General features: G+C 55.0%; 3 protein-coding genes across 5 annotated transcripts; 1 reads left to right on the forward strand and 2 right to left on the reverse strand.

Moving 5' to 3' along the window:
• The first annotated feature begins 342 nt into the window (after positions 1–342).
• On the forward strand, positions 343–8,583 carry LOC310841905 (uncharacterized protein). Of its 3 annotated transcripts, none has more exons than XM_083733624.1 (6): positions 343–880; positions 3,169–3,375; positions 3,484–3,622; positions 5,065–5,207; positions 5,964–6,016; positions 7,432–8,583. In XM_083733624.1, the coding sequence occupies exons 2-6, from the start codon at positions 3,173–3,175 to the stop codon at positions 8,214–8,216; spliced, it is 1,323 nt and encodes a 440-aa protein (XP_083589750.1). In that variant the 5' UTR covers positions 343–880; positions 3,169–3,172; the 3' UTR covers positions 8,217–8,583. The 3 variants fall into 3 exon arrangements, with proteins under 3 accessions (XP_083589750.1, XP_083589752.1, XP_083589751.1); XM_083733626.1 differs by having other exon boundaries at positions 369–457; XM_083733625.1 differs by having other exon boundaries at positions 373–474.
• Positions 8,584–8,917: 334 nt separating this feature from the next.
• LOC310841944 (lysophosphatidic acid receptor 6-like) lies at positions 8,918–15,867 on the reverse strand. Its single transcript, XM_083733703.1, has 2 exons — positions 15,344–15,867; positions 8,918–10,407 (listed from the first exon to the last, which is right to left on the reverse strand). Exon 2 carries the CDS (start codon positions 10,305–10,307, stop codon positions 9,252–9,254), a length of 1,056 nt encoding a protein of 351 aa, XP_083589829.1. The 5' UTR covers positions 10,308–10,407; positions 15,344–15,867; the 3' UTR covers positions 8,918–9,251.
• Positions 15,868–16,773: 906 nt separating this feature from the next.
• On the reverse strand, positions 16,774–22,330 carry LOC310841896 (beta-galactoside alpha-2,6-sialyltransferase 1-like). The gene is made up of 6 exons (XM_083733602.1): positions 22,244–22,330; positions 20,237–20,961; positions 19,238–19,335; positions 18,106–18,207; positions 17,621–17,795; positions 16,774–17,324 (listed from the first exon to the last, which is right to left on the reverse strand). Exons 1-6 carry the CDS (start codon positions 22,303–22,305, stop codon positions 17,071–17,073), a joined length of 1,416 nt encoding a protein of 471 aa, XP_083589728.1. The 5' UTR covers positions 22,306–22,330; the 3' UTR covers positions 16,774–17,070.
• Between the last annotated feature and the right edge of the window lie 2,218 nt (positions 22,331–24,548).

Raw genomic sequence — 24,548 nt, forward strand, 5'->3', positions numbered from 1 at the left:
AAGACGGCAGGGGAGATTCTCACCCCTCTTCAAATTCAGAACAGTTTCCAAGCGACTAAGAGAAGAGAGAGTCTGGCTGCTGCGCAAGGAATCTGCTCCCGCGTTGCTCTCACCTAAAAAGAATGTAACAATGAACTTTAAAAAGCTCGAACAACATTACAGCTCATGTACAAAATGCACCCAGCTTCCAACCAGCAGCCCGGCGGCCACGCGCTCCGTCCTGGAGTCAAAGGGCGCCTCGCCCTCCCATTTCTAGCCCTGTCCCCGTGGGCGCGGCCTGGGGGAGGGAGGCGTCCGAGGGGCGGGGACAAGACGCCTCCTCCCCCAGCAGAGGAGCCCCGGGGGGGGCGGGAGACCCCCCGCCGCCTGCCCAGCCCGACCTGCCGCAGAGGCTCTCCAGAGACGCTAATTTGGAACGTCGAGGATAATTAGAAATACCAAGCCGCTGGTTGTGAAGGCGCTTCCTGGGGCCAAGTGAGCAGGGCGCCGCCGGGTGCTCCGCAGGGTCCGAGGGGGCGGAGGGGCGAAGGGAAAGGAAGCCGAGGACGGGGCGGGCTCCCGGGATGCCCCTTTGGACACACTCAAGGAAATCTGTCCTTTAGAGGCAAGACTAGGGGGGAACACGAAAGAGGGGCCTGGAGGAAGAATTCGGCTGGTCGAGGGCGGGGCGGGGCCGCCGCTGCTCGGCCTGCCCCCCCCGCCCCGTCCCTCCCTGGGCTTGACCAAAGGTGCCTCCGCGCCGCCTTCGCCCACTTCCGACGGCAGAGCAGCCCTCGCGGCGGAGAGCGAGCGAGCGAGCGAGCGAGCGACCCCGCTAGCAGCGCCCACCCGCCCGCCCGCTCTCCGAGGTCCTTCGGCCACCCTCCGCCCCGCCGAGAAGGTAGGGGACCGAGCCAGACCCGCCCCGGGGGCAGAGGCGGGCGGCCGGGCGAGAGGGGCGCCGGCGTCGGGCGCGGGCTTGGCGCGGTCTGCTGAGCAGAGCAGCCCCGGGCAGCGGCGGAGAGAAGCGGCCTGGGCTCGGGAAGCGCGGACTAGTGGGGGCGCCGACGGGGCGGGGAGACTCGAGCGCCGCCGAGAGCGGGGGGCGGGGGGGCGCCTTCAACTGCTTGCGATTCTTTATTAACTGTCAATCGCGCCCTTCGGGAAGATCACAGCTCAGTTTGCAGGGGGTTGGCCTAGATGACCCTGCGGGGTCCCTTATAAGCACAACATAGCATAATGTAGTAATAAAAATAATAAATACCCCCCCCCCCGCACATTTAAAAGACCAGAGGTTATTCAGCAGCCTGCGTGGCAAGGTGTGGCTAGATGCTTCCCGTGCAACTCTCCCATTCCATGAGTCTGGCATTTCCACCAGGTGCCTAATGGTGTTTCTCTGGCTTCAGGTTTCACAGCGCAGCTCAGACAGTGTCAGGAAGGGGGGCAGACACAGCCCACTTGTTTACCCTTTGGTCACCCCCATGCAAGGGGGCACAGTGTGGGGGGGGAGCTCCAGCACAGACCCCTCTTGCCCTGGCAGGCCCAGCCTGGCACCCTCCTCCCTGTCTGCTCTTTGGCATCCTGCAGCCCTCTGGAGACTGAGTGGGATTGGCTGGAAGGAGCTGCCGCAGTTTGGCCCCTGCCAGGCCCCAGCCATCCAGATCTGGCTTCTGGGGACTTTGCCCCTTGGGCTTTTCAAGCGGATCTCTGCCCGGTCCCTGGAATCGGCTCCATTCCATTGCTCCTTCCCAAGCAGCTTGGACAGCACCCAGTCCAGGCAGTGGCAGCGTTTCCTTGGCAGAGGTCATTGCATTCCCCTTGCTTTTCCTCAGTTAGGCTTTGACCACTTACTCCTGACGAAGTCTTCTGTGCCAGGGGAGACAAACGAGGCACTTGCTTGGCTGTCCCCTCACGCTTGCCCAGCTGCCTGCCAACTCCACACAGAGTTGAGTTGGAAGGGATCCCAAGGGTCATCTAGTCCAAGCCCAGCAGCGAAGGAATCTCAGCTAACACCCTCCCATCTAAAGACAAGGAAATGAACAGCTATCTGACTGTTGGAGGACATCTGAAGGCAGCCCTGTATCAGGAGGTTTTTAACCTTTGAGGTTTACTATGTTTTATATTCAAAACAAAAAAAATTCCTTCCAGTAGCACCTTAAAGACCAACTAAGTTAGTTCTTGGTATGAGCTTTCGTGTGCATGCACACTTCTTCAGATTACCTATCTGTAACTGGAACTATGTTTTATATGTACTGTAAGCCACTCAGAGTGTCTGGGGAAACCCAGCCAGATGGGTGGGGTGTAAATAAATAAATAAATAAATAAATAAATAAATAAATAAATAAATAAATAAATAAAGCAGATGGTCACCTATCCTCTGCTTAGAAACCTCCAAGGAAGGAGAGTCCACAACCTCTTGTGAGAGTCTGTTCCACTGTTGAGCAGCTCTTACTGCCAGAAAATTCTTCCTGATGTTTAGTTGGAATCTCCTTCTTGTAACTTGAAGTCATTGGATCAGGTCCTCCAGAGCAGGAGAAAACAGGCTTCCCCCCTCTTGGGCTACTGGATCCCTGCCAAGCACAGGATGGGGCCTCTTGGGCAGCAAGCGGCTGCTTAGTACTGTATCTTGGCTTTCTTATCAAATGCAGGCAAGCTGCTTCTTCTTCTTGAGTTAAAAGCATCATACTTTTTTTTAAACAAAATTATTTGGTTTTTCAAATTACAGTTTTACCATCAGATATCCAACATATAACATACAGACAAGACCCCAGAGAATCTCCTGGGCTCCCCTCCTCCCCTTTGTGGGTCTGATTGTTAATCATTTCCTCCTGCATCTTTTATAATAATCCAAATCTTTTACATCTCCATTATATCCAAAATTCACCATTAAACTACAAGTGTAGTCAAATGCAGGCAAGCTTCTAGTCCTCATAGAAGTTGACCTGCATTGGACATGGCAGTGTGCAGGACGCAAAGCACTGGCCTTTTTCTCGTGGCACTTCGTCTCTACAAAATACTCCACCAAACCTCAGACGCTACAGTTGATGGCCTGAGGGGGCACCTGGCCTTCTCTTGGGGGTCCTTCCCTGGGAACACTCTAGTGAATGGAGAGGAGCCGCCCTCCCCTTCTTGCTGTGGGGCCAACCAAGTGCAGTTTTCATCTCCCCTTCTCTCCCTCTCCTCCTCCAGCAAGATGGCGTCACAGAAGCTGCAGGTGGCCGTGGTTGGGGCTGGGGCTGCTGGTCTGTGCGTCGCCCGCCACATCCTTGCCTCGCCCGAGACGTTTGCTCCTCCCGTGGTGTTCGAAGCCTCTGGCTGCCTGGGAGGCACCTGGGTTTACTTGGAGGAAGAGGCCGAGGGGCAGCCCACTCACTCCAGCATGTACCGGGACCTCAGGTAGCCACCCGGGGATGTGGCCCCCCTCTTTCACCCCCATGTGTGTGTCTTGGGTCCCTGGGGGGCAAGGGAGCTCATCCTGCAGCTGCATCCTGTTCCCCCTCCCAGGACCAACCTGCCCAAGGAGGTGATGGCCTTTCCTGACTTCCCCTTTGACCCGGCGCTGCCTTCCTTCCTCCACCACTCCGATGTGCTGTCCTACCTGGAAAGCTACGCGGAGCATTTTGGGGTCTACGACCACATCCAGGTGAGACTCAGGTGGGGTGGCGGCGCTTGAGTCTGTTGCTGGGAAATTGGAGGGGGGGTGAGAGACCTCCCCACCATGAGCCTTGCCTCACCACAAGGCAAAGACAGGGGTCTTCGCTGCACATTACCCATTCATTTAGGTTCAGAACTCCATTCACAAAGTGCCTGTCTAATCATAAACTCCAGATCCCTGATAGCAGCCCCTAATGCTTAGAAAATTAGGAGCAGCAAACAGTGGTACCTCGGTTTTCAAACGTCTCCATTAACAAATATTTTGGTTTTCGAATGCTGTAAACCAGGAAGTAGATGCTTCTGTTTTTGAACATGCCTTGGAAGTCAAATGTGCCACACGGCTTCCGTTTTGAGTTTTCTGTTTTGAGGATTCCGTTTTGAGTTTTCGGTTTTCGAATGTTTCAGAACTTGAATGGTCTTCCGGAATGGATTACGTTCGAAAACTGAGGTACCACTGTATCGGCAAAGGGATCTGCAAGGGAAGCTCAGCTCAATTTGCAGGAGGAGCCCATGACTCCCCTCTGAGCCCCAGGTCTCCAACAAAGGAAAACAGGGAAAGTGTCAGAACCAAATGTCACAATTCACTGGAAAATGTATCTATGTACTGGCTTGCTGGGAAAACTTTAGAAATTCATAAGAAATTACTTTTATCAATCTTCTCAGTTCCAGTGGCATGTAGGACCCAGGGAAGTGAGGTATAAGGGTAGGGGTGAGAGAGCCCACCATAATCCCTGAGATGTACAGTCACTCCGCAGGGCTTTCCCAAGGAGTCGTGACCCCAAGGAGTGTCAGACTGAGTGTCTGACTCAATCACAATGCCTACCTGCCCCATAGTGGGATGAAGGGGTATATTTGACTTGACTCAGGGGCCAGAGAACTGTCAATGCTTTCCTTTGTACTGTGATGGAGTAAGTGTGAAATACTATATTTGAGTGACGGGCAGGCCTGGATCTCAGGTTCTACCTGAGACGCCACCTTTTCTGTGACATATCTATGATGTCTGGATGATGTAGGTCAGAGGGAGGCCACAGCAGCAAGGACTCGGGATCTCTTTTTGGTCCAACATAAAGAGTACCCCTGAGCATATGGCATTTCTCTGGCCACTAAGAACCTAAGAAGAGCCCGCAGGATCAGGCCAATGGCCCATCCCATCCCGCATCCTGTTCTCACAATGCCTGAACAGGATCCGAGCACAAGAGCTTGGAATAGGCAGTCCCCATACATCTGGGGCAGGGACTCTCAGGCAGGCCATGCCCCACCATCTTGTGTCAGAAATGAAGGGCTGCCTGGCATCTCCAGGGGTTCAGTGGGAGCCTCTCCAGGCTTATTCCAGAGCTGTGGCTTCTCTGCCCCCCAGAGGCCTTTCCCTGCCCACTTCTGGGTCTCCGCTGGCCCCCTCCCTGCCTGAGGGCCTTCTTCTCCCTCCTGCAGTTCCAGAGCAAGGTGAGCCACGTCCAGCCTGTGTCCAGCAGCGAGGGCCAGCCAGGGGGCTGGGAGGTCACAGCCACAAAGCAGGGGCCAGAGACAACCCAGAAAGTCACAAAGCACTTTGATGCCGTCATGGTCTGCACTGGGTGAGTTCAGCAATGAAAGTCAAAATCCCTTTGGCCCTGTGCCCGGCGGGGGAGCATGACTTGGTAGCAGGAGCTGCAGAAATCATTGCAAGGAAAGTGTGAGTTAGCTGCACCCTGAGGCTTCACAGAATGATCTTCACCCGTGTCCTGCATCAGTCAGGCCTCCTACGGTCTCTGCCCTTTATGGGTGTAGACAAGCTGGGATGGGGTCAGAAGGGGCAAGAAAGTGGGTCCGAGGAGGGGAGGTGAAAGGGGTTGGGTGTGCTTTGCCTGGAAAGGAAAAGACCAAGGGAACATGTTCACACAAGAGGGCTAGAGGGTTGCTTGGGGGGGAGGCGTGGCAAAACGCCTTGATGGTGAGAGTCCTAGGACAACCAGTTACTGAGATGGGGGTGCCCTCACTGGAGGTCTTTCAAGCAGAGCCTTGGGATTCCTTTGCTCTGGATTCTCAACACTGAGCGGGGGGGGGGGTGCAGTCATAGAATCACAGAATGGTAAAGTTGGAAGGGATCCCAAGGGTCATCTAGTCCAACCCCATGCAATGCAGGAATCTCATTGGCTGATGTCAAGTGCCCAAGGTGGCTTGAACTGGCTGGCCTGGGGGGAGGCCCAGGGACCATTTTCAGGATCCCCCCTCCCCATTTTATCAGGAAGAGGCAATCATGTTCTCTTAGTCTCTGAGAACCAATCAGGGCAGAGGTGGGGGCAGGGGCGGGACCAGGCTGGTCATGTGTCCTGACAATCCTGTTTTTGCAGCCATTATGCCAACCCATTCATCCCTCCCATTCCTGGCCTGGACAGCTTTCAAGGTAAGGACCGAGGAGGAGCTCTGAGGCAGCAGCCTGGCCAGGCTAAAGGGGGCTCTTCCGATGTAACCCCCCCATCCCGTTTTCCACAGTGGCCAGCCAGGGCCAAGCAGGTAGACTGAAGGCTCTGTACAGCTGACACGACTGAGAGCCAGTGGTGGGCAGGTCCTCTTTAAAGCTGAGGGCAGGTCTTCTTGTTGCCAGTTCTGCAAATTTGCCTTGTGTGGATAAGCCGTTCCTTTTATCTGTCCAGAGTCTCCTTCTGGTGGTCACATTTTATTATTATTATTATTATTATTATTATTATTATTATTATTATTAATAATAATAATAATTTATTTATACCCCGCATCTGGCTGGGTTTCCCCAGCCACTCTGGGCAGCTTTCAACAAAACACTAAAATACAATAACCTATTAAACATTCCTTCCAGTAGCACCTTAAAGACCAACTAAGTCAGTTCTTGGTATGAGCTTTCGTGTGCATGCACACTTCTTCGTATCTGAAGAAGTGTGCATGCACACGAAAGCTCATACCAAGAACTGACTTAGTTGGTCTTTAAGGTGCTACTGGAAGGAATTTTTTTTGTTTTGACTATGGCAGACCAACACGGCTACCTATCTGTAACTGGAACTATTAAACATTAAAAGCTTCACTAAACAGGGCTGCCTTTAGATGTCTTCTAAAAGTTTGGTACCGTATTTTTTGCTCTATAACACACACCTGACCATAACACGCACATAGTTTTTAGACGAGGAAAATCCGTAGGCATGCCACCCATAGGCATTCCCTCCATAACACGCACAGACATTTCCTCTTACTTTCTAGGAGGAAAAAAGTGATTGTTATGGTGCAAAAAATATGGTAGTTATTTTTCTCTTTGACATCTGGTGGGAGGGCATTCCACAGGGCGGGATCTATAGCCATTAAAAAATCCAGGGCCTGTTGCTGTTATTCGAATTTGTATTCTTATTCATTAAATTTGTATACCCCCCTGTACTCCTCAGGGCGGTTACAACATAAAATCGCAATATGAAAACACAAAATACACAATAAAAACAAAAGCCAAAGCAACCCTATAACCCCCCTCCCCCTGTTAAAGGTGGGGGAACTCTTAGTGCAGTTATCTTATTGTTGTGCTGCCTATTACTAGCCTTTCTGTTCTCTTCTTCTTATGAGGCTTCCTAAAATCTATTCTTAATGTTGCACTCCGCCCTGGGATCTGTCCATAAACGGTGGGCTATACGAATTAGGGGTTGCGGAGCAGGTGGGGAGACCCTGGCCAGGGGAGGGCAGGGGGCTGGAGCACCCGAGGAGCTGTGGGCTGCCCTGCGGGCGAGAGAAGGCTGCCCGTGGGCAGGGGGAGCCATGCCCTTCCCGCAGCACCCACCCCTGCCTGCCTTTTGCTCTCCTCTCCAGGCCGCCTCCTGCACAGCCACGCCTACCGGCGACCGGAGCCCTTTGCCGGGCAGAGGGTGGTGCTGGTGGGCGCCGGCCCCTCTGGAGTCGACCTGGCACTGCAGCTGGCCCCTCTGGCGGCGCGGGTGGTGCTGAGCCACCAGGGCCCCCCGGTCCGCGGGCTGCCCCGGGACGTGCTGCAGGTTCCCCCTCTGGCTCGGGTGTCGGCGGAGACGGTGGTGCCCAGGGACGGCTCTGCGCTGCCGGCCGACGCCTTGATACTCTGCACGGGCTACCAGTACCGCTTCCCCTTCCTGGATCTGGCGCAGCTGGGCTTGCGGGAGACGGAGTATGGGGTGGGGCCCCTGTACCGGCACCTGCTGGCCCCCCGGCACCCGTCGCTGTTCCTGGTCGGCGTCTGCCAGCAGATCTGCCCCTTCCCGCACTTCCACTGCCAGGCGCTCTTCGCCCTGGCGGTGCTGAAGGGCAGCTGCCTGCTGCCTTCTGCTGCCGAGATGGAGGCCGATGCCCAAGCGCAGCTGGACCGGCACCTGCGCCAGGGGGGTCTGGCACGGCACTTCCTGCGCCTCCGGGCCCAGCAGTGGAGCTACGCGGAGGAGCTGGCCCACCTCGCAGGGTTTCCCCCGCTGCCCCCGGCGGTGCGCGAGATCTATGAAGCGACGCGTGCCAGCCGTGCCCAGGATGTGAGCATGTACCGTGGAAGGAACTACCGGCTGTTGGGCCCAGATGCCTGGGAAGTCGTGCCAGGAGAGGCCGGGGATGCAGAAGGAGGGCCTCTCCTTTGAAAGCCGACCAGCCATGGGCCATCAGCGCCACCATCTTGCGGCAGGGAGTTCCACAGATTAGCCAGAGCATTAGACGACTATGCTGCTGGCCAGTTCCGCCGGAAGACCCACCCCCAAATTAGGGTGTTTGGGGAAATGGAGGGAAATGTCGCTTGCCAAGGAGGGTGGTGGCAGCCTTGCGAGGGAGGCTGGGCCCAGAGCACAGGAGCCTTGCGCATCCTGGGAGGGGGTCGTGGCCGCCCACTTGCCTTCTCCTTTCTGAGGGGTGAATGGGGAGCCCTGCCTGCCAGTGCCTTGGGAAGGCGAATCGCAAGCTGTTTGCCATGTTAATTCTGAAGAAGCAGGAGAATAAAAGGACTGTCAGGTGCTCTGTCTGCAACTGAATTTATTTCCCTTTTAATCCCAAGGTGGTTTGGGGCAGAGATGGGCTGCTCTTTGGGCTGGGAAGGGACAAGCCATGTCAGGATTTTCAGGGTGTGGGATCAAGACCGCCCTCACCCACTGGAGGAGGCCAACAGGAGGGGGAGCCGGAGCCAATGGCAGACAGAGCCACCTTCTCCTGCCCCCCCCCCCCAGCTGAGATCTACAGCCCAGACAGAGGAGGAAGCTGACAGGCAGCGCCACCCTCTGGCCTGGTTGCTGGGAAGGCAGACAGAGGTTGGTGCGTGACAGGAGAGAACCAGCAGCAAATCCCAGGAAGCAAGTGGTGAACTCTTTATTAGAAAAAGCAGGATCCGCACAGGAGCGTCAAGGCTAAGGAGCACAGCAACTCTTCTCTGGCAATTCTTGCCCCCATGAAGCTGTTGTGGAGACTGAAGGGACCAGCTCTGCTACTGGTAAGGCGCACTGCTACCTGCATTGCAGGGGGCTGGACTAGATGTCTCCTAGGGCCCTTCCAGCTCTACAGCTCAAGGATTCTGTACCCTTCCCAACCCCCCTGGGGGAGCCTTTCCTCCTGGCATGAGCGGCCTCGATGCTTCTGGCACCACCTTCCTTGAGCAGCAGGGCAGGACCAGACACCCACAACTGTGCCAGTCAAGCCACAACCTCACAAATGCTTGTGCTGCCGTTTCCCTCTGCCCCTTCCAAGGGTAGCATCTCCTCACCCGAGGGCAGCCCAAGGAGACCCTGGGCCCTCAAGGGCTGGCCAAGGTTCCTCGTGCCCCTGGCGTTGTTGCTGTGGGAGCTGTGTTGTTGCTGTGGGTTGCTGTGGGAGCCCCAGCCTCTGAGCAGGTAATCCAATGGCACCAGGTGCTGGAAGGTCTCTGTGGCAAAGTAATAGGCCAGGGGGTCCAGGGCGGCGTTTGCACAGGCCAGGAGCAGGGTGCACTGGTAGGCCATGTCCAAGCACTCCCCCTGCAACTGTGGTGCCTGGTACAGAAGAACCGCCATGTGGTAGGGCAAGAAGCAGCCCAGGAAGATGCCCACGTTGGTCACCACCATGTGACGGATCTTTGTGCCGTTGACCAACTCCATCTGAACGGCCCCGCTGTGGTGCACGGCACGCAGGAGCTGGCAGGAGCAGGTCATCATGATGGCCAGCGGCAGGGCGAAGGCGAGCGCCATGGCGGTGGGGACCCCGCGGGCCGTGATGTAGTGGGGGCGTTCGTCGAAGCAGAGCATGCGCTGCCCCTTCTTCCTCTGTGTGACGTAGGTGGGGATGGTCCCTGCGATGCTCAAGGCCCACACCCCTGCGCAGATGTACCTGGCCTGCTGGCGCACGGCTTGGGCCCTCGGGCTGAGCGGGAAGCAGACGGCCAGGCAGCGGTCCCAGCTGAGGCAGGTCAGCAGGAAGATGCTGCAGTACATGTTGACCAGGAGCAGTGTGCCCACCACTTCGCACAGCAGCTGAGGCAGCTGAGGCCGCCAGCCGTAGAAGTGCACCCTCAGCGGCAGCGAGGCCAGAAGCAGCAGGTCGCAGGCCACCAGGTTCTTCATGTAGGTGATGGTGATGGAGCGCCCGGCGCGGCCCAAAACAAAGATGCACAGCGCTGCAATGTTCAGAGGGAGGCCGACCGCAAAGATAAGGGCGTACATGCCAGCAAAGGCCTGGTCGGTTGGACGGGTGCAGTTGGTGCAATTTGGGCTCATCCCTGCCAGTCTCCGGTGGGGCTGGGGCTTGCTCTGGAGGGCTGCAGGAAGCCTGAGGGCTGCAGCTGCTGACCTGCACCAGCCTTCTAGCACCCGCTCCCTGGAGAAAGGAGACAAGGAGTTGTGTGTCTTGCCAAGTTGCGACCCTCCAACTTTTTATTGGCTGTCTGTTGCTTGTTTATTTAGAATCATAGAATGGTAGAGTTGGAAGGGACCCCAAGGGACAGCTAGTCCACCCCCTGCAATGCAGGAATCTCAGTTCAAGAACCCCTGGCAGATGGAGGAGGAGATGGACAAGCTGGAGGGTGGGCAGAAAAGGGTAGCCAAGATGGCAAAGGGTATGGAAACCAAGTCTGATGAGAGACAGTTAAGGACGTTGGGGGTGTTGAACCTGGAGAAGAGGAGGGTGACATGATGACAATCTTCAAATATTTGAAGGGCCAACACCTGGAAGATGGATCAAACTTCTTTTCTGCTGGAGGAGTCTCCTTAATCGGAAGTTTCTCTACAAAGGTCAGATGGTCACCTTTCAGAGATTCTTTAGTAGTGATTCTTGCATGGCAGGGGGTTGGATTAGAAGCCTTTAAGGGCTCCCAATTCTATGATTCTAAGAGGATGTAGTCACTTCCACCCAAGGTGACTGCGACTTCCAAAAATCAAAGAATTTTTTGAGTACCTTACATTCCTGGCAGAGTTTGAGTTCCAACAGATATCAGGGGAGCTGATCTCCCTCTTATTTGTGAATATTTAGTCATCTGCTCTGGGAAGGCCTCATCCAAGTCTTCAGTCCGGCTTGGAGGTCTATAGCAGACTCCCACAGTGATGTCACTGCTGTTTTCCTATCCTATAACATTTACCCAAACACTCTTAACCTGCCTTCCATGCTCCAAGTCCAACTTCTATACTTCATTCATGAGTCTCATCCTACCAGTTTTCAATAATGCCTATTAGGTCATATTTTCCATCCCATATCAAGAGCTCAAGTTCCTTTTGTTTATTTCACATGTTCTGTGTATTAGTATAGAGACAACTGAAGCTGGAGAAACAGTAGAGTTGGGACCCCAAGGGTCCTCTAGTCCAACTCCTCCCTCATAGGAACAGGAATCTCAACTAAAGTACCATGACTCATTCCTTTCAGCTGCTTCCTTCTGCCCCCCCCCCCCGCCCAGCTTCCTGTGTATCAGTAAAGTAATCATACTCATTACTTGGTATCTCCTTGTCCTTGGAAATATTTATATTGATTCTGTGACCTAGAGTAACTGAGAGAGGCAGGAAGTTTGGTAGATAAGGCCTTTGGAGACAAGAGAGCTGTCTCATGCTCTCAGAATGATGGCTCCCCTGCTATCATGGAGAATGATGGTCTGGGCATTGCTCATCTGCTATCTAGCTAGCCTGGTCTGTAGTGTTGGGGGTGTGCATGTCGGCTCCAAGGACATGGGGAAATTGAATTGTGAAGTCCTAGGAGGAAAACTTCAGGTTGCCAGGTATGCTGTCGAGAAATCGCCAAGGTAGCTTTCTCTGAAATGCTACCAGATCCATGTGCAGAGTCGGCCAGCCAGGGACAGCTGTGTAGTCTGATTGTGGGGGTGAGACAGTGGTGTCAGGAGCAGGGGGTTCAATTTGTTGGGTGCTGGGGGGCATTTTGGGATGAGCCTGTGCAAAGGATGGGTTCCCCTTCAACATTAAATCTGAAAGATGGCAGAGCTGCTTTTAAACAGATGGTGGGGTGCAGGAAGTGGCTGATAGGACTTGTGGAGGGTGGTGTTCACAAGAAACCTTTCCCCTGAGGGAAGGATGAAAGTGAAAAACAAAAGAAACCTGTCCACCTGCTTCCCAGGGCCATCTCCTTCTACGAACACATTTAAAGACTTTGTTGCTGTTGGTCTTTATGGCTTTACCAATGTGAGCCTCAGAATTCTTTTTTTAAATTATTATTATTATTCGGATCCCTTATTGGCCGCTTGTGTCCCCCCCCCCCCCCAAGTTTTGTGTCGCTTTTGGTTCCCTTGATGTGGGTGGCATTCTGGTTTTCTTAAGAATGTCTTCTTGCCTCTCACAGCTTATCTGATTCTGCTTGCTAACCACAAAGGCATCCTCTAGGCCCTTGTGCTGTCTTGCCTGACCTGCTGAGCTTTTTCAACTCCCAAGCCTCTCCTCCTCCTCCTCCTCCTCCTCCTCCTCCTCTTTTATTCCCAAGAACTTTGAGGAGCTTGACCTCAGCTTCCTTTTTGCCAGTCAGGGCGCCTCTCTCGAAGCCTAACGGGACTGTGCTGGGCCCTCTTGCCAAGTCTCCATTGAGCTCTATATTGCTTTGGTGCACAGTGGTCCCTACAGCAGCAGCAGCAGCAACAGTTTATTATTTATACCCTGCCCATCTGGCAGGGCTTCTCCAGCCACTCTGGGCGGCTCCCAACAAAATATTAAAAACACAATAAAACATCTAACATTAAAAACTTCCCTCAACAGGGCTGCCTTCAGATGTCTTCTAAAAGTCAGATAGTTGTTTATTTCCTTGACATCTGATGGGAGGTTGTTCCACAGGGCGGGTGCCACTACCAAGAAGGCCCTCTGCCTGGTTCCCTGTAACTTCACTTCAGACACTCACACAGGACATTCACTGCCTTCACTGGTTCTGATTTAAAAGAGAGGTAGAGCTGGGTTTCATCCACATACTGATGAACACCCAGCCAAACTGGATCAACGACACTTAACATTTCACACCAGATCCTGGGTGCCACTGCCTCTGCTTGGCTCCAGCTGTTCTAGGACACAGTCCCTGAGGGTACCTAGAAATTGTATCTCTCTGTCGGGCTGGAACACTCCTGTTCCCAGCCTCTCTCTTAGGATATAATGACTTTAAACAACTTGGGACCAGTTTACCTACAAGATGGCCTTACCGTGCATGTTCAGTTGGTGGAAATGGCACTTTTTCATGTGCCACATCATACCTGCGCTGTGTCAGTAAGAACCTGAACGTTTAGTGTAGCAGCACCGACACTTTGGAACTCCCCAGGATGTTCCAAAACAGTGTACCCAGATGTTTAGAAAGTCTGCAGGAGTTTAAATTTGTTTTAGTCTATTGTGTTTTTTAACTTTATATATTATGTTTGTAGGTTTTTTTAGTGATTTTTAATCATTTTATATTTTTCGTAAACCGCTTTGAGTTTTTTTCCTACAATCGAGTGGGTGCATATTTTATTAAAATAAGTCAGTGATGTCTTTCTAACAATTTCTAAATTCTGCATTGTTTTTGCTAAAATGATGGGCTGGCCCTACATGTACACCAAGAGGGTCAGCCATGAGAACCACTGGCCTTTGTCTGGAGGAGAAGGACAGGGCAGCCTCAGGTTTCCTGAAGGCCCTCTACAATAATAATAATTTATTATTTATACCCCGCCCATCTGGCTGGGTTTCCCCAGCCACTCTGGGCGGCTTCCAACAAAGATGAAAGATACACTAAAATGTCACATATTAAAAACTTCCCTGAACAGGGCTGCCTTCAGATGTCTTCTGAATGTCAGGTAGATGTTTATCACTTTGACCTCTGATGGGAGGGCGTTCCACAGGGTGGGCGCCACTACCGAGAAGGCCCTCTGCCTGGTTCCCTGTAGCTTTGCTTCTCGCAATGAGGGAACTGCCAGAAGGCCCTCGGAGCTGGACCTCAGTGTCCGGGCAGAACGATGGGGGAGGAGACGCTCCTTCAGATATACTGGACGGAGGCCGTTTAGGGCTTTGAAGGTCAGCACCAACACTTTGAATTGTGCTCGGAAACGTACTGGGAGCCAATGTAGGTCTTTCAAGACCGGAGTTATATGGTCTCGGCAGCCACTCCCAGTCACCAGTCTAGCTGCCGCATTCTGGATTAGTTGTAGTTTCCGGGTCACCTTCAAAGGTAGCCCCACGTAGAGCGCGTTGCAGTAGTCCAAGCAAGAGATAACCAGAGCATGCACCACTCTGGCGAGACAGTCTGCAGGCAGATAGGGTCTCAGCCTGCGTACCAGATGGAACTGGTAAACAGCTGCCCTGGATACAGATTTGACCTGTGCCTCCATGGACAGCTGTGAGTCCAAAATGACTCCCAGGCTGCGCACCTGGTCCTTCAGGGGCACAGTTACCACAGGGGCACAGTTACCCCATTCAGGACCAGGGAATCCTCCACACCAGCCCGCCTCCTGTCCCCCCAAAACAGTACTTCTGTCTTGTCAGGATTCAACCTCAATCTGTTAGCCGCCATCCATCCTCCAACCGCTTCCAGACACTCACACAGGACCTTCACCGCCTTCACTGGTTCTGATTTAAAAGAGAGGTAGAGCTGGGTATCATCTGCATACTGATGAACACCCAGCCCAAACCTCCTGATGATCTCTCCCAGTGGCTGCACGTAGATGTTAAAAAGCATAGGGGAGAGGACAGAACCCTGAGGCACCCCAAAAGTGAGAGCCCAGGGGTCTGAACACTCATCCCCCAACACCACTTTCTGAACACGGCCCAGGAGGAAGGAGCGGAACCACTGTAGGACAGTGCCCCCAGCTCCCAGCCCCTCCAGACGGTCCAGAAGGATGTTATGGTCGATGGTATCACACGCCGCTGAGAGATCCAGCAGAACTAGGAAACAGCTCTCACCTTTGTCCCTAGCCCGCCGGAGATCATCAACCAGTGCGACCAAGGCAGTTTCAGTCCCATGATGAGGCCTGAATCCTGACTGGAAGGGATCCAAATGGTCCGCTTCTTCCAGGCGTGCCTGGAGTTGTTCGGCAACCGCTCGCTCAATCACCTTGCCCAAGAATGGAAGATTTGAGACTCTAGAGGAAGCAGCCATTGTCCAGCCTGTGCTTGTGTGGCTGCCCCATCCCCCATCCTCTCAGCTCCTGACTTGGGCCAGCTGGCCAGCGCCAAGGGCGAAGGAGCTGAGAGGCAGCCAGGCTCCTGCCTCTGCCTGCTGAGCCTGGGCAGCACCTCCCTCTTTCACACCACACCACCTGCTAGACAGGCGAAGGGGCTCTTCCTCCCCCCACCCCCTTTCCCACAAAACTTACTTCACATCTCAGAGGAGCCAGTTGCAGAGGGGAGAAGCGGCTTCACGGAGCAAGAGCCACCACCTGCTTGCCCATCTTCAGCAGATCTCCTCTGGCTTCCTGCTTCTCAAAATGTCAAGGTTGAAGCACACCCCCCCGCCACCCGCTGGGCAGAAACCACATCCCTGGGAAGTCGGTTGCCTCAGAGGAGCACTTTCAGATCATTTTCCGTTAGCTGTGCCTGGGCGCCGGGGGTGCGCAGGGAGGGAGCAGAGACTGCAAAGAACTCACAAACTCATGGGACCGCAAAGGAAGCCATGAGTGGCCTCCTGGAGGGCCTGTGGCAGCCGTAAGACCAGCTCTCAGGACAAGTCAGAGCCCCACATGCAAGCAGTGGGGCCTACAGGAGGTTTGTCGTTCAAGACGCATATGGCTGACACAAGTTGGGCAGGAACCAGGGACAGGGACAGGATGTTACCTTTAAATGCTGAGGGATTGTTTCAGTATTAAATTCAACAGTTGCTGTGAAAGAGAAAAGGGTGTCTGCACAGTTGGTTTTTTTGGTCTCAGGCTTGGGGCTGGATGCCTTGCAAAAACCTCTCTTCCAGAAGCTTCTACCAAGCTTGTCTGTTGCATACCTGCAACCATTCTGGAGGACAGTGACAGACCTACAATTATGGGACCCGAAGCTTGAACTGTTATGGGGGGGGGGGGCTTGACCATCAGCAATGAGTTCTGGGTCACCCCTGTGACCACCTTCAAGAGGGTCATTCATAACAGATCACAACAGTTTTATTTAAAAAAAAATATCTGATAGGGATTAAAATGGCTGTCCTGGATTTTCTCACCTGTCCAAGTCACTGGGGTGAATAAAAATGTCTGATGCCTTATAATTATTGAGCCCCACATTGGGTGAAATATTCCTTTCTTGGAGGGGGTTGAACTAGATAACCCTCAGGTTCCTTCCAATTTTATGACTTAATGATTCTATATGTCTCTGGGGGTGTGTGAAAAGGAGAGAAATGTTCTATACAGTACATGCATGAAGCATCATTGAACGATGAAATAAAACCTAGAAAAGACCACAGTCAATATAATATTCCATCATAGACACCTATGAGAATACATACTACATGAAGCACGTTTTATAAAATACTCTTTATTCCAGTCTTGCAGGGGGTTGGACTAGATGACCCTCGTGGTCCCTTCCAATTCTAAGATTCTATGATTCTTTTTTCCTGGTTTTTCAAGCAACATATTCACATCCTGAGAGTTTCCAAGCTATATCATTTTCTGGAGACAAGATGGAGTGCTCTACAGCAGAATGGCCAACTTGCAGCACCTGACTCTTCAACTTTGGGATTGTCGAAAGAAAGACCACCCAGAATTAATCAGTTTGAGTCATGGGACTCAAAGGGGGTTGACTGGACCCCATTTTTTAAAGCAACGTGAACCAATATCGCTTCTGGGGCTCCTCTGGGATTCAGCTTCAGTTTCATATTTTTCAAGGAAGATCCACCTCCGTCTACGCCCTGCAAGGGGGACCTTTATGCCCTCCACCCACTGTGGGGGCCCATGAGATGCCTGTGGGGAGCACCCCCACCTGGACCATGGCTTGGTCTGGCTGCGCCCTTCAGACCCCAGTTCCTGTCTCCTTCTCTCCCCCCCATCTCCCCCCCAGGGGCTGCAGGCCGCTAAGCAGCAGGGGTGTCCCGGGCCCCTCATGGCATGCCTCCCTGGCCAAGCTGCTACTCCTCCAGGGTGCAATTCAGGGCCCGGAAGCCAGGCAGCGTCACCCGCCCCAGCCGGGCCAAGTCAGCCGGCGAGCCTTGGTTCATGCGGCGAACCAGGTCCTTCTCAAAGAGCAGTGGGTGGTAGGCACCCAGCGTGCAGGCCTCATCCACAAAGTCCTGGTAGTAGTGGCAGCGTGAAGACTGGCGCTGCGAGGGCAGGAACTCATAGACATGGACCAGGTCACAGAGCGACAGCATCAGCACCGTCCCTGGAAGAGGGAGAGATGGAGGTGGGGCCGCTGCAAAGAAGGACCTGCAGGGCGGCAGAGGAGGGGGCCAGGAGGAAACTTATTTCACCAGGGCTGGAAAGTTGGTGCTTGATGAGTCCCCCTGAGAATGTGGAAAGTGCCTCGCACCTCATGCCCAGGAGTAACATCAGCCGCCCCCGCCCCCAACCAGTGAGAGGAAGGAAAGCAGGGCTCAGAGGAGCTCTGAGTAAAAAGGGAGGAAGAGGAAGGGTGCCTCTTGGCCTGGGAGACACGAGGGAGGGGAGTGCCTTCCTTACCAAGCAGCCCTGAGGAGGGTGGGTTCCGCTGCACCGCCTCAGGTGCCCCTTCCTGCACCAGCCCCCAGAGCTGCCACTGCACCCGTGGGTGCAGCAGGTGGAAGAGCTGCTGGGGCCTCTGGGAGCGCATCGCTCGGAAGGGTCTGAAGATGGGGTAGTCGGGGGCCTCGAACCACTGCCGGGAGAGGGAGAAAGGGGACTATGGAGCAGAGCAGAGCAGAGCAGAGCAGAGCTTCACCCCACCCCACCATCTTTGGTGCAAAGGTCTCTGGCTCTTTCCTCCTAGCTATGGCATTTCCTCCTAGCTATGGCATTCATCCTTCAAACCAGAGGGAAAATGCAGGGAGTTCCCCTGACAGCCGGCAGGAGGTGCCAAAGCAGCCCATCAAGTCCTGGGAGTGTAATTCACAGAGGATGCCCCTGCCCTCCCCTGGCACCCGCGGATCTCGTCCTGCCCCAAGCACAAGGCAGAGAGAGGGTCTCACCTCCTGCAGGTCCCCTGGGAAAGGGGCTGGGTCCCATGCAACCAAGGCTCCCTGCGCATAGAGTTGGTCATCCAGAAAATGCTGCTCAGGAGAAGCCATCAGCTGTGGGGTAGAGGGGGGCGGATCGGGTCAGAACGGCCTGACTCCAGGCTCCCAGAAAGTTGTTCAGATGCAAGAAGAGGCGGAGAGGGGAGGGCAGGGAGAGGTCCCCAGGGTTGCTGGCCCTTACCTGCAGCTTTCTTGCCCAGAGCCCACAAATCCCTGCCCAGGGATCACTGAAGCCTAGAGGGGAAGGGCAGGCTGGCAGGCAGAGGGCAGCCCCACCTTTCTCTGCACTTTCAGAGAGGCCATCCTTCCCTCTTCTATCCTCTTGTTGCTCCCCTGAGAGAAATTATACCTTCTGCTCTGAGCTGCTTGGCACCTACTGCTGCTCATATTGCACCCGAGTGTGTGCTCACGTGCACCCACCCACCTTCCACCTGCAGAGGAGCAGCATGGGGGTGACTTCTGTGGACAAGGCCCCTTGATGTCACGTCCAAAGCCCTGGCAGTGCACAGGTGCCCCTCAGCCAGAGCACAAACTCACACTGGAACTGGCAAAGACAGTAACTTCAGCGCCATCACTCTTGGGTAACATTGAGACAACAGCTCTTGATCCTACTGTGTTTACCAGTGCCGCCAGCATCCTGTACTGTCAACAACTGTTCCTTGCAAACAGTTCCCTGACCCAGGGCACTGCCGAGATGAGCGCATTATTCACCAATCTGCTGGTAAGCGGCTGAAGGTGTGTCTTTTTATGGAAGCTCTGATGATCACTGGCTGTGATTTTTGCATCTCACGGCCATTCAACTCTCATGAAGACACGGGCCTGAGTTCACAAAAGTTCATCTCATAATTAATAACATTTGCTAGTTTTGAAGGTGCCTCAAGCCTCTTGACGCCAGTGGGCTTCAGCACACCCTAGAGCTGGCGGGAGGGGATTGTGGCTACAGAGCAGTCCAAAGCTCATAACCCCACCCACTCATAACCCCACCCACTAGGCTGCCCCCAATTGGCTCTTCCCTTTATCTGGCCCAAACCCATATCCACACCCTGCTGTCCTCTCCCAGCCCCCCCCCCCCTTCATTGCCCACCTGGGAATTCACAAGGCGGATGGTAGTTTTGGTGCCCACGTCCTGCTCATAGCCAGTAGTTGGGGCTCCGTTGAAACGAAGAACAGCATCATGGGAGTCTAAGAGGAGGAGGAGGAGGAAAATGAGGGCCAGGGGGAGGGAGATCATCAGACCCCTACCCAACCAGGGCCCTTCTTAGACCTGCAGCTCCCTTCCTGGGGAGAGGGGCAGCCAGCCATGCTGGGGGGGGGGGGGCTGCTCAAGACGTGTCCCAGGGCAGCTGCATCATCAGGGGAATGAGATGGCCCATTTCAAGCAGACTCCCATGAAGGCCAGATAATTACCCATTATTTCAGTATTGTTATTATTTTATCACTGTGTAACTGTAAAGTATTGTTAGGAGTTTCCTCCTGAGACTTTGCCAACAGAAATGCTCTGCTAGCATTTCTAGGATGTGAAATGAGCTCCCTCTGTGAGAACTCAGATGGAATTGTACACAAAAGGCACAAGCAGGACTCCGCTGCAAGGCCAAGGGGAGCTGAGAACCTCCTCCTGCCGCTGCCACTCTGCTGCCAAACTACTTGAAATGGAGAGGAGAGAGCCAGGTATACGAGGTAGGATATGAAGGGAACAACCCCGACCAATGGCTAGTAGCCACAAGGGCTCTGCTTTGCCTCCACAGTCGGAGTCAGGACTGAATCCCAGCAGGACTCAGGAGGAGAGACTCAGGGATCCTGTTCTCAGATCCTGTTTGTGAGCTTCCCATAACAGGCACCTGGTTGGCCACTGTGAACAGGATGCAGGCCTAGATGGGCCACTGACCTGATCCTGCACACTCTTCTTTTGCTCTGAAACCCAACTATAGCTGGGTGACTCCCATAAACAGGAGAGGCAGGTTGCTTCATGCTCCCAAGTGCCAGGACGCATGGCGCCCTCACCTGAAGGGCAAGGCATCCCCTCACCCCTGGAGGCTGTGCCAGAGCCACCCGCCGGGATGCTCCCCCCCCAACCAGCACTCACCAATCTCCTTGCCCAGTCCGGAGCCCAACATGGAGCCAGCAGAGCTGACGACGGCACATTTTCCCAGGGGGCCCAGCTCCTGCCTCAGGCTCCTGCGGGGCAGCAGCCCCCTCCACTCTGGGTCTGCAAAGGGCCCCTCGTCCCCCAGGAGCGTGGTCACTGCCACACGGCTCTGGAGCTGGCACAAGAGCTCTGTCCCAGCGGCATGGGGGTTCCCTCGGTGCTGCGCGGCCCCCGGGGGCACCCGGTACTTATTCATGGCTTGGTAGTTCTGGAAGACTTGCTGAAGGCGGGGCCCCAGCACCCCCGAAGAGAGCTTCTTCTGCCATGCAGCCCAGGGCAGGGGCTGCAACTGGACAGTTGTCCTGGAGCCCTGCCAAGACCTCCCCAGCCCCTCTGCAAGGCGATGCCAGAATCTCCACAGGCCAGAGAGGAAGAAGTGCCACAACGGAGCCTGCTGGGCAGAGGCAAGGTTGGCAGGCCCAGCACCCAGGAGCCGCTGAAGAGTCCGGTTGCTTCTGGAGTGCAGCTGGAGGCTCCGGGAGACACCAGCATCTGCAGAGGTCGGGGGTCTTCCTGCCCCATGGTGAGCCAAGCGCAGCACGAGCCCAGACTGCAGGCAGAGCAAGGAGAGTGTGGCCAGGCACAGCAGAGCAAAGCTCAGCCAGGCACAGCCCCATCCCCATCGCCAGGGGGGGCGCAGGCAGCACCAGGGGTCCATGGGCCTGTGGAGAGATGGACACAGCGAGGTGAGACACCATGGCTCAGTCCTTTGGCCACAGGGTCAGCTACGTGGCTGGAGTAGCCAAGTGCTTGTCAGGGCCGAAGGGCAGCCTGGTTGGAGCAGTTCAAGGCTGACTGGCACCCCCTCTCCCCCCCCCCCAGCAAACAGTTTCCTGCCTCTAGAATGAAGGTCCCATGTAACTGCTCTCTTCATCCTACAGGCATGTCAAACTGTTTTAAAAGTTACCAGAATTGCCATTACCACCATTCTCTTGTGGCAATGAGTTCCACAAGTACACACTGTGCAAAGGAACATTTGATTTTATTTGGCCTGAATGTATGGCTAATACATTTCCCTGGGTGACCAAGAGATCCTCTCTTTCTCTCTCTCTCCACACACGCCACCATTTCATGAACTTCTCCCTGCATTTTAAATCCCATTTCTCCCCCAACCCAAAGAGCCCTAAACGGTGTAAGCTGTCCTCGCAGGGGAGGTCCTGGATCGTTTTCCAGCTCCTTTCTGAGGGGCATCGACCAGACCTTCCCCGCTTGCTTCTGCTCCAGAGACTTGGGTAGGGGGGTGCCCTCATCTCTGAAGAAGCCCTTATCCGGGGGCGAGGTCTGACCTTTCTATTTCCCATCTATAAAATGGACAAAGCCTCAAGCCCGCTAAGGCCTCGGCGGTCTGGCCAGACTCGGCGCGGCTTCTGCAAAGGGAGATTCTGCAGCAGCCGCTTGGGGGGGGGGGGCAAGAAAGTGGGGCAGCCCCACGCCCGCGGCCCCGCTGCCAGCTTGGAGTCCCGGCCAGTGGCGTAGCGTGGGTTGTCAGCACCCGGGGCAAGGCAAGTAATTTGCACCCCCTAACCCGTGGATTTGCGCCTCCTAACCCTAACCCCCAGATGTTGCGCCCGGTGCGGCCGGCCCCCCCTGCACCCCCCACGCTGCGCCACTGGTCCCGGCAACCCCTTCCTCTGCCCAAGGCTCTGGAGGCAAGCGAACGGGCGGGAGCCCGAGGGCAGAGCGGAGCCGTAGGAAAAAGCCCCCGAAGGCGCCCGACCCGGGCAGGGTCGCCCTGTCCTCTGCGCGCCGCTGCGCACCTGGCGCCGCCGGTCTCCAGCTTAGGGACCTCCCGGCTAGAGACGCGCGGCAGGAACAACAACCAGGCTGCGCCGCCCGCGAGGCTGGGCGGTGGGCGGCTCCCTCCGCCCCTCGCAACACCCCCCCACCCGGGGCGCGGGCCAGAGGGCTGGGCTTCCCCAAGTGGAGGGGGACCCCGCCGCTCACCTTCTCCGCCGCCGCATCGCCGGCTCCGGGCACCAGCTGCAGCGGTGGGCGGGGCAATGCATCCCTGGCGGAGCCCACGCGCTGCCCCCCCCCCCCGAGGCCGGGAGCCCGCCGCCGCCTCCTTTCCAAGCCGGGTTGCTGCGCTGGGCAGGGGCGGCGGTCTTTGCCCCCACTGTCAGGTTTCCAAAGGGGAAAGAGCATCTCTTAGAAGCCCCATCCCCGGCATCTTCGCATTCCCGCCTCAGCGCCGCCCGGCTTGCTCGTGTCCACGGAAGGGAAGATGGCAGGATCCCCGGGGACGGGCTCTACGGGGAGCTGCTTTCCAGCACCAGGCCTGGCGGCCGACCAACTCTGCATTGCAAAGATGTCCGCGTGTCGTGAGGGCTGCCCACACCAACCCCGCCTTGTGGGAATCCCTTGCAGACAGGTCGTGCATCCCTAGCAGCGACCAGAGGAGGAATGACCGCCGGGAGGAGCGCAGAGAGAAGAACCGCCGGCCGGGCCACGACTGGGCGCCGCTTCTGCAACGGCTGGCCGGCTCCCTCCTGCGCCCTTCGATCCGTGCATTTCCAGGGTGCCCTTATGTACGAGCACCCTATTCTTCTCACAGCGTCCATTGCCCACTGCCCATTACAGCTTAAGCGGTGTCTGGATCAGGCCCAACTATTCCAGTCTTCTCACTAGGCGCTCCGGAAAGGGAAGAAGCCCCCCAAGCAGGACCTGAGAGCAGCAGCATGTCGTACTCAGAAGCATTTTTGCCTCGGGCCCTGAGGGCAGAGCATAGCCATTGAACCGGTCCGCCATGAAATTTGTGGACTCTTTTAAAGCCATCCAAGTTGGACGAACCTCCCAACCTGTCCTGACTCTCCCAACATTCGGCTTTGCTGGATGTCCACGGGTTCCAGCGTTGCAGGGGGTGGACTAGATGATCCCTGGGATCCCTTCCAACCCTGCAGGAGTCCTTTACCTTTTTTTGTTGCATGGCAAAATTTGCACCATCCACCCAATTGCCTGCTTGTGATTGCAATCTGGCTTGCAGAAGAATGAATTTTGACTGGGAAAACTACTGCTCATCTCGACAAGGGAAGTGTCCTGTGAAAGGGAGCAGAGAGGCCAACACTCCTCTGGGGGTTCAGGGACAGAGCTCCCTTTGAAGTCAAGGAAACAGGAACTAGTAAAAGCCACTTTGGCACCAACACTGCTGTGGGACTTGGAAGCTGATTTGCATGTGGTTGCCCACAAGTGGGGAAAGACGCTTCCCTGCCAGTAGAAAAAGAGGCAAGAGCCAGTCCACCATAGAAGAGGTGGCAGATTGCCTCTCTTTAAACTCCCCCAGACCCAGGAACAAAGACCTGAGAAGCACCTCCTAGGAGAGAGGAAGGGGCAGGAATCCTGTGTGATGGGGAGAGACCCTCAAGAGGCACTTACTCCCCTGGGAAAGCAGACGCAGTCTTCAGCAGACCATGCCTGGTTGCAAGTCACTTGGGGAGCGGAGGGCCAAAAGCTGCTTTGTGCTCTGCTCTGGTCAGCAGTGGCCAGGCCAGCCATTTTCAGCAGGGGAGAAGGCATTCACCTCGCTTAGAAGCCCAGGCAGCAACAGGTTGTCTGGCTCTGCCCTCCCAAGAGCCACAGGGCAAAGTGGTTTCTGAACAAAGTGTGTGAGCTTTTCTGCCGGAAAGGTCCTGCTCAGTTTAAGCTTCAAAGGAGATTTGTAAAGTGGTTTAATATGCAGAGTGCTTTTAGCTTAGGTTTTACAACCTGGAATGCACATTTTAAAAAATGAACATTAGGACTGAGTAGAAAGTCACACACTTGCAGCCTCCCTTGAATCTGCCCGTCTGATCCTGGTCACTGTTCCCCTCGTCTAATCTACAGCCCTCTGTTAGGTTTCCATAGCAGTCTGATGCAGCCCCATAAAGCAAGTTTTTTTAATCTAACTGGCTGCAGCACAAGCCCCCCAGTACAAAAATAAAGCAAGCTTGGGTATCAGTGCAAGGGGAGCTCCAACAGCAGCCGTGCGAGCAGACAGGACAGGCAAACCTCTCTGTCTTGCTCTTACGGTAAATGCATTAACAATGGTTAGCCAAGAGATGAGTGCGAAGTCGACTGCCTGCCTCTTGGACGGAAGTGGTGGGTCTGTGCTGAGTGCAACATCCTCCTGGCTCTCTGGGAACAAGGTTCTTCCATTGAGGCCAAGGGAAATGACTGGAAGATGCTCAGAGGCATTTCAGGCAAGGAGGCCTTAAGGAGCAGGATTGTTCCATGCAGTTTTTATTTCCCACCCCTTTCCTAAAGATCCCTGGGA

The sequence above is a fragment of the Podarcis gaigeae genome (assembly GCF_964106915.1).
Source record: "Podarcis gaigeae genome assembly, chromosome: 3".
NCBI lineage: Eukaryota > Metazoa > Chordata > Lepidosauria > Squamata > Lacertidae > Podarcis > Podarcis gaigeae.

Excerpts from the sequence above, each read along its gene's own strand:
- LOC310841905 (XM_083733624.1), top strand. The coding sequence starts at position 3,173 with ATGGCGTCACAGAAGCTGCAGGTGGCCGTGGTTGGGGCTGGGGCTGCT. Across the intron at positions 3,376-3,483 it reads AGCATGTACCGGGACCTCAG|GACCAACCTGCCCAAGGAGG; the intron begins GTAGCCACCCGG and ends TCCCCCTCCCAG. Across the intron at positions 6,017-7,431 it reads TGGCCTGGACAGCTTTCAAG|GCCGCCTCCTGCACAGCCAC; the intron begins GTAAGGACCGAG and ends TCTCCTCTCCAG.
- LOC310841944 (XM_083733703.1), bottom strand. The coding sequence starts at position 10,307 with ATGAGCCCAAATTGCACCAACTGCACCCGTCCAACCGACCAGGCCTTT.
- LOC310841896 (XM_083733602.1), bottom strand. The coding sequence starts at position 22,305 with ATGCATTGCCCCGCCCACCGCTGCAGCTGGTGCCCGGAGCCGGCGATG. Across the intron at positions 20,962-22,243 it reads GCGATGCGGCGGCGGAGAAG|GCCCATGGACCCCTGGTGCT; the intron begins GTGAGCGGCGGG and ends ATCTCTCCACAG. Across the intron at positions 18,208-19,237 it reads TCCGCCTTGTGAATTCCCAG|CTGATGGCTTCTCCTGAGCA; the intron begins GTGGGCAATGAA and ends TCTACCCCACAG.